Source organism: Triticum dicoccoides, chromosome 7A (assembly GCF_002162155.2).
Source record: "Triticum dicoccoides isolate Atlit2015 ecotype Zavitan chromosome 7A, WEW_v2.0, whole genome shotgun sequence".
Lineage (NCBI taxonomy): Eukaryota > Viridiplantae > Streptophyta > Magnoliopsida > Poales > Poaceae > Triticum > Triticum dicoccoides.
Genome location: NC_041392.1, coordinates 677,065,806 through 677,073,467, shown reverse-complemented (window position 1 = coordinate 677,073,467; position 7,662 = coordinate 677,065,806). Strand labels below are relative to the sequence as shown.

The 7,662-nt window shown below is 44.6% G+C and overlaps 2 protein-coding genes across 5 annotated transcripts; both read right to left on the bottom strand.

Moving 5' to 3' along the window:
• Window positions 1–871: 871 nt before the first annotated feature.
• On the bottom strand, window positions 872–3,064 carry LOC119329645 (BTB/POZ and MATH domain-containing protein 1-like). 2 transcript variants are annotated; one of them, XM_037602705.1, is made up of 2 exons: window positions 2,287–3,064; window positions 872–2,172 (listed from the first exon to the last, which is right to left on the bottom strand). In XM_037602705.1, the coding sequence occupies exon 2, from the start codon at window positions 2,149–2,151 to the stop codon at window positions 1,042–1,044; it is 1,110 nt and encodes a 369-aa protein (XP_037458602.1). In that variant the 5' UTR covers window positions 2,152–2,172; window positions 2,287–3,064; the 3' UTR covers window positions 872–1,041. The 2 variants fall into 2 exon arrangements, with proteins under 2 accessions (XP_037458602.1, XP_037458601.1); XM_037602704.1 differs by having other exon boundaries at window positions 2,246–3,051.
• Window positions 3,065–3,444: 380 nt separating this feature from the next.
• Window positions 3,445–6,475, bottom strand: LOC119329646 (BTB/POZ and MATH domain-containing protein 1-like). Of its 3 annotated transcripts, none has more exons than XM_037602708.1 (3): window positions 6,023–6,475; window positions 4,876–5,932; window positions 3,445–3,704 (listed from the first exon to the last, which is right to left on the bottom strand). In XM_037602708.1, exons 2-3 carry the CDS (start codon window positions 5,887–5,889, stop codon window positions 3,684–3,686), a joined length of 1,035 nt encoding a protein of 344 aa, XP_037458605.1. In that variant the 5' UTR covers window positions 5,890–5,932; window positions 6,023–6,475; the 3' UTR covers window positions 3,445–3,683. The 3 variants fall into 3 exon arrangements, with proteins under 3 accessions (XP_037458605.1, XP_037458604.1, XP_037458603.1); XM_037602707.1 differs by lacking the exon at window positions 3,445–3,704 and adding an exon at window positions 3,706–3,812 and having other exon boundaries at window positions 4,876–5,898; XM_037602706.1 differs by lacking the exon at window positions 3,445–3,704 and adding an exon at window positions 3,708–3,812.
• Window positions 6,476–7,662: the final 1,187 nt, after the last annotated feature.

Sequence of the window (7,662 nt, the reverse complement as noted above, 5' to 3'; positions counted from 1 at the left end):
TTACATAACATAAAATATTTTTTACGGCGAATATATATTTTCTTACGCTCTCTTTTTGCGTCGAAAAAAATAAAAAACTTACGGAACGTAAAATTATGGTGCATTGATGGTAAAATAGAGGGGGGTGAAGAATAACTATTCCTTACCCAGGGTGACGAATAGCGCGATATATATATATATATATATATATATATATATATATATATATATATATATATATATATATATATATATATATAATGTGCTTAGATACAACTTCTCTAATGTATTGTATTTTAAGACTGTATCTAAAATAACACTCGGTCATTTAATGTACTCTGTGAGAGAAAATGGTTGGAATTATCATGGGTTTTGCTTAAGTTGATAAGCTGCGGTAACTCTCTCTTTCCCCCATAATATAGGATGGATGGAAGCACCGAGGTGGGCGGGCTGAAAGTTAATCTCAGTACACAAATGTTCAGTCCATCACAAAAACGCATGAACATAGAGGTAACTTCACCATCCACGGTTGCCAGCTCTCTTCAATCTCACAGAATGTGCATGTGAACTAATATCAAAACCCATGAATCAGGGAGCCATGGAAATCATAAAATGCACACACCAACGCCATACAGAAGGGAGATTAATACCATTGCCACCTAACAGTGTTCAATGGGATTTTCTGAATTTTATTCCCAATTTCAGTGACAAGGTGTCCATAAGAACTCCCATTATACTCAGAGTGGAACATGCAACGTTTGCGTGGCAGCAGCGTAGCGCAGATGAGACAATATTGATTCGTAAGTCAAAAGCCGAAGCAAAAAACCCCTATTTAGGAGCTTTTGTGGCCTTTTTGCCAAAGTGAAAAAAAATATGCAAAAGCAAAATCATAAGCGCAAACAAACAGGGCCTATCACCTTGTCAATGCTTGCCATCGAGGAGCACAAACTCACAGTAGACCATTTAGCACAAAATTACATCGAAGTGAAGTTGAAATAGTTGGCAACAAAATATAGTAGTATACTAGACAAACATGCCCGGAAAGCGCAAGCAAGATACGCTTCAATTTTTTCTCCCACGCGCAGCCTTGAAAAGGTCAATCACCACCAAAGGGCAGCTTGCCTCCAGGTGCTTATACCCCTCTGTCGCCAACACAGCATCAAGAGTGGCAGAAGTTTTGATGATGAACTCAACACACCTCGCCTTGAGCTCCGGGCAGTTGTGCAGGTCGGCTAAAGCCAAAGTTGTCGCTGCTGTGTTGACGTTGATGCCACCAGCGAGCTCGCCTGCGCAAATGAGCTTCAGCCTGTCCAGTCCATACCTGTCAGCGGCAGCAAGGAGATGCTGAGCCATCACCGTCACCGCCGCCTCCTGCTGTCCGAATTCTGGCATGGTGTCGGTATAGATGGCCTCCACATCTGCCTCTACCTGTTGTCCGAATTCTGGCACGGTGTCGGTGTAGATGAACTGAAGAAGGGCCTTGAATACGGTAGCGTCCATGTCCTTGATCTCCACAGTCTGAGAGCACTTCTCCTTCATGTCTCCAAAGAACTCGGCCATACAAACAGGGGATCTTGCGGCGAGGATGAGCTTGTGCGCAGCAAAAGACTCACCAGACACGAGAAATGTGACGTCCGCTCCAGTCTCGCTCTGAAGGAGCTGAGCAAATTGCAGGTGCAAGTTAGAGGGTGGGAGATGCACTTCTTTCAGGGAGACCGTTGCTACATCTGGTAGTTCCTTGAAAACCTCAAGGGTGCATTGCACAGTAAAAGAGTCATCCTTGACATAACCCGATAATTCGAGGTGTTCACATCTTGTTATGAGGGGCACTTGAGATGAGCTATCTTGGGGTTTCCTGAATATTATTGACCTGCAATCTTCTTCAGACGGCTTAAGCCTTCCTGTTGGATCTACCAAGCAACAGCGTAGAGTCGTCCTCACAGCACACGTGCGGGCTTCACTTAGAAAGATAAGACGTAGTGACACCCAGGAGCGATTGAATTCCTCATTGGTCCGTGGATAAATACGGACTTCCCAATCATACCCGTCGAAACTCCATCTGGAATTGAAGCTGTAGTCCCTGCCTATGCCCATGGTCATGCTAAACCCATCGATCTTGAACAGCCGCACGGAACGGACGACTTCGGTGAGGTTTGTGCAGGCCTTTTCCATGGCGAAGGTCTGGGAGTGTTTCTGCGCAGGAATGATTATGGATCAGTACAATCTAGCACTTCTCTTCCATTATATTGATATATAAAAAACTCACCGCGCAAGGCCTGCGAACCAAGGAGGCGAAGGACGACTTACGGTGCCACCAGAGAAGAACCGGTCAGGTAGCCTCAGCGTCGCACCAGCGAAGGAGACGATGAGAGCGAGGCGGATAAGCTGGTGTCCCAGCGTCCACGATCCGGATCAATCCCGACAGGTCGATGCTTTGGACAGGAGATGAGGGGGTAAAGAGGGAGAAGAGAGGGGGAAAGAGGAGAGGCAGAAAAGCAGAGTGTTCACCCAGCAAGAATAAACAGGACTTGTGACGGCGACTCACATTGATGGTGGGTGACCAAGAGAGTGGAAGGTGACTGGGTGAGATGAGTGGAAAAATGAAAAGATTCCATCGGGCAGGGCCCCTTGAAATGAGAAAGTATGGAAAGAAAGGGGACATTTAACAAACAAAAGTTCTCCACCACCTGATCTGACCATTTATTCTACCTAACTCTCTCTTTTTTTTCTAGTTTTTTAGGTACTCTACATATATTATCTGATAATCATCAAGGAAAGCAATACCATGACACGACACGACACAAAAACTTATCCGTTTGCCAATTGATCGAAACCATGGCTGACATCTTTGCTCCAGCACTTGGTAGTAAAGAATATAGATCAAAGCGAATGACAGCTCTCAAGAAAAGAAGAAGGGCGTGACACACGAACTCGTATGACCTCATCAGCCAGATCCATGAGAACACACCTTCAAAAAATCATCGGTGAGCCATGAGCGCCTAAAAGAATGCCGCTGTCACAAAGTCGGGGCCCAAGGGCCTTATTCGCACCCAACGTTGTATCCATAGCTGAGACACTACATTCAGAGACAACCCACAAAATGTCTTGGATCCCCACACCTATTCCCCTACTTTGCTACAGTCCACGCTGATTGCTTGGTGGCACCTTCGGGGTGTCATCTTGAAATAACTTCACATTATGCAGTTTATATATGCACAGTTACAAAACAAATGCAGGCCAGGTAACCCAGAAAGGCTGCACAATATACTGCACTTTTCCACTTGAACTTATTATAGAGTTTACTTTAGCCATAGTCATATCATAACGTAAACCATAGTCCCCTTCAAATAACTTCACATTATGCAATTTATATATGCACGTCATATGCATGCTTCGTGTTGCCCACTGGCATCCCCGGTCACGATCTATAGCATAAGGGAACCGAAGAAGTAAACAACGTAAACATATGGAATTTTGTTTATAATAAAATTTCTAGCTTCTTGTAATAACTAATAAGAGTCGATGTGTCACATATGTCAATTTCTGAAGAATACTGTACAAGCTGTAATGAGCTGCTTACACATGACAAATAACATTCATGCGATAATTTCTTAGCATTTACAAATAAAAAAACTTGCATGTGCTGCCATACCATCAATTATATTCCTGGAGTTTGGAGATCATCGACTTCCGAGCACGAGCAGTCAAGACTTGTCCAAGTGAACCTGCTCCGGAAGAGACCACAGCTGGATAAGGCATCAAAACAAACACTAGATTTGCCCTTTGTCGAAAAAGAACTCTTAACAACAGTGAAAAGAAGGTTCTTGCAAACCCTGCACACACTGGTTATATATCACCGTGTGACACTGATAAGCTTATAAGGAGACAGATAGCCAAACAACTTGTAAAGAGAAAATGTCAGATGCAGATATTAGAGGGAACGATGAATATGCAACATTTTGTGAGAAAATGCATTGATTTCTGGTTTGCACAGAATAAACAGGATTGAGCTGAAGAAGCAGCTTTATGAGCTTTCCAAAACTTTACTCTGTCATCTACATGTATGATATTTTGACTTTTCTTAAAGAATGAAAAATATTTGTGTGAGCCCGGAGCATGCGCTTCTGAGTTGATTTAGCAGTTACATTACTGGTAACTTAGCTTATAGTACTGGTACAAATTGATGCATGCCAGAGAAGAATGTTGTAATCAAAGGTGAACTATTTGTGGAGACATCCTTATATAATGACCGAGAGGAACATGTAAAATAACAAGAACAGCTATTGTGCTTTCATAACATGGATCAAACTCTTGAAAGTTTGAAGATTTTAGGATTTGAGGATGGACCTGATACAGAGGGACCAAAACATGGACATGACACCAAAATAGACACAAACCTTGCATGCTTAAAAATACCAAGAAAGGGCATCACTGAATATTCAAATATCTAACTCCGTTATAGCTCCACAAATATTTCAAAATCGTGAGGATATTGCAGGATGTTGTGGAAAGTATACAATTATACATACCAGATACCAAAAGGTTGGTTCAGGTTTGATTCCTATAAACAGGAATCATTTTATTTGATGTGAGAATGAAGATGTTCAAAAGAACTCCCAGGATACAGAAGACCTGGATTATGTAGCAGCGGCTGACCAAATCATGTACGAAACTATACACACTCTGAATCATCCAACTTTATTTATCCCCTTGTACTAATATTGATAAACATGCAACCAAATCTTGGACGACATTGTACTAAGTTACATCAAAATTGGAGGAGCACTGAAAGCGTTAAGTTGCTCATAACAAAACATATATAGATGCACATAAGTTTTCCATTTTAGGTAAATGCTGACATAAGTTCTACTACACCACACATGGACTCTTACTCACATGGACAGACTTGAGAAGCTCAGTCAGGACCAAAGGGCAGCTTGCTTCGAGGTGCTTATACCCATCTGTCGCCAACACAGCCTCAAGAACAGCAGGTGTGCTGACGATAAACTCGACACATTTGGCCTTGAGCTTGGAGCAATTGTGCTGCTCCGCCAAAGCAAGAGTGGTCGCTGCGGTGTCGACAGTGATGCCACCACAGAGCTTTATTTCACAAATCAGCTTGAGCCTCTCAAGTCCATACATGTCAGCGGCGACAAGCAAATGTTGAGCCAACGTCGTCACCTCCTCGAGCGGTCTATCAAGCTCAGGCACCGTGTCAGTGTAAATAAAGTGGAGCATGGCCCTGAACGCCGCCACCTCCATATCCTTGATCTCCACGCGTGCCGAGCACTTCTCCTTCATGTCTCCGAAGAACTGGGCCTTGAAAACCGGAGACCTTGCGGCAAGTATGTACTTGTGTGCAGCAAACGACTCATAAGACACAAGAAACGTGACATCGGCTCCCATCTCGCTCTGCAGGAGTTCGCCAAGGTGCTGGTGCAAGTTGGTGGAAGGTTGGGTGATCACTTCTTCAGCTGGGATGGTTGGTGCTGGTAATTCCTTGAGTACCGTGATCGCGCATCGCAGGGTCAACATATCATCCTTGATATAACCAGATGGTATCTTATTTCTGTCCATGAAGACCAATGCCCCGAAGTCTTGGGGATGATAGAAGGTCTCTGACACGCCATACTCGTGATACGGCTCAAGCTCCCTGCTGAGATCTACGAGCTGACAGGCCATGCTCGCCCTCACGCCCCACTGTGTGCGGGCTTCGCTGAGAAAGACGAGTTTCAGAGCCACCCATGTGGTGCCCGGATAGATAAGGACCTCCAGCTCATACCCATCGACAGTCCATATGGACTTGAGGCAGTAGTCGCCGCCCATGCCCGCGGTCAGGCTGAACCCATCGATCTTGAGCAGGCGCACCGCGCGGGCCACCTGGTTGAGGTTTGTGCAGGCATTTTCCATGTCGAAAGCCTGGAGAGCGATTACAGCTGAAGTTTCAGCGTTTCTGCGCGGGAACGATTGCAGATTAGTACAGGCGTACAGCCGAGGTATGCAGAGTTAGGCCGTCTAATGGAGGCGGCACAGGACGACTCACCGCGCCAGTGGAGTAGATGCCTCCGCCGGACGTGCATCTGATCGCGGCCTTGCTTGCGAGTCGCACCGGCACAGGAGACGACGAGGGCCACGGCTAGCCCTGGTCGCGGCCTTGCTTGCGAGGGCACCGGCACCGGCACAGGACGGCGCGCGGGAGGTCGATTGGTTGGTCCTCCCGGCGTCAGCTAAAAGGATCAATCCGGCCAGAACGGCGCTCCGCCGGCCGGATTTGGGCCCCGACGAGCCGGACCCTGCTTATCCAGTGCAAGCGGCGGCCGGGGAGAGGGACTATGGCGGAGGCGGCGCCGCGGTCAAAGAGAGGAGGGAGGTGGTACCCGGGGAGTAGGTACGGAGGTGGAGGCCGACGCAGCGGGAGGAGGGGAAGTCGCAAGCTCGCGCCGGCGGTTGGCGTTGACGGCCGCAGACCGGGGTTAGTGGGAAGAGGGCCATGGAAAAGGACCCGCTTAACCGGCGAACGTTCGTTGGATGGCAGGTCGAGGATGTCAAATTTACTTAGGCAAATCCGTCTCCTGTTCAGTATTTCGTCAGGATTTGTCGTCCTTACAAATTAAAATTTCCATCCTGTAATTTGTGCTTCCATAACCTTGTCCATGCTTTACCATCATTTTTCTGAATTTGATGCTCCCGCCCAACAACTCGAATAGTTATATACCACATCAATCAATTTTTGCCTTTGTAAATTGGAAGATTGGGATTAGTCTGCATTCTTACATAAATCTAGTGAAAATATGGAATTCCCGGATTTAGTTTGCATTCTTAAATAAATCTAGTAAATCATGGGGAATTTCGGGCGTTAATCTGCATTCTTAAACAAGTATAGTCAATTTTAGGGAATTCTGGTGTTAATCTGCATTCTTAAATAAATATATTACAAATATGAAACTATGGGAGGTAGTCAGCATTCTTAAATAAATGCAGCAAAAATCGGGGAATTCCAGGAGTTAACTGCATTCTTAAATAAATCTAGTAAAAATCTCAAATGGCAAAGAAAGGTAGTTTGCATTCTTAAATAAATCTAGTAAAAATCGTGGTATTCGGAAGTTAATCTGCATTCTTAGATAAACTAGTAGACTGCCCGTGCGTTGCCACGGGCCAACAAATGGATTTACTAAAAACACCCACCCGCTTATTATACATAATAAAGCAACAATGAACATACATGAAACCGCATACAACAACCTAATTGACTAAAATGCCCCCTTCCTTTAATTTCACATCTGCAATACATGGCAGCAATACATGGCAGCATGCCTCCTCAAGTAGCTCCCGCCGGGTCTAGATTGTCTATATTTCTTTACTAACTTATTTGTAAGACAACTGTTCAATCCAAATGTAGGATGTACTCACTCTCTAAAGAAATATAAGACTTTTTATTGATAATATATTACAATATTAAAGTGGCCTCGTACATGTAGAGCCAGGAGTTTACCATACATGCTATGAATTTATATATGTATCCTTTCTTCTACCTATTATTGAACAGGCGACACAACAAGTCCTCATAGAGCAAGTTATAGTGATAATTATTCTCAACAGAGGGAGTATCTACAAAACATACTGCCTTTTTATGTAAGGCGTCTATTACATAGCACAAGTAGAAATTACAAAGTGATTATAGGC

Excerpts from the sequence above, each read along its gene's own strand:
- LOC119329645 (XM_037602705.1), bottom strand. The coding sequence starts at position 2,151 with ATGGAAAAGGCCTGCACAAACCTCACCGAAGTCGTCCGTTCCGTGCGG.
- LOC119329646 (XM_037602707.1), bottom strand. The coding sequence starts at position 5,889 with ATGGAAAATGCCTGCACAAACCTCAACCAGGTGGCCCGCGCGGTGCGC. Across the intron at positions 3,813-4,875 it reads AGCTTCTCAAGTCTGTCCAT|GGTTTGCAAGAACCTTCTTT; the intron begins GTGAGTAAGAGT and ends CAGTGTGTGCAG.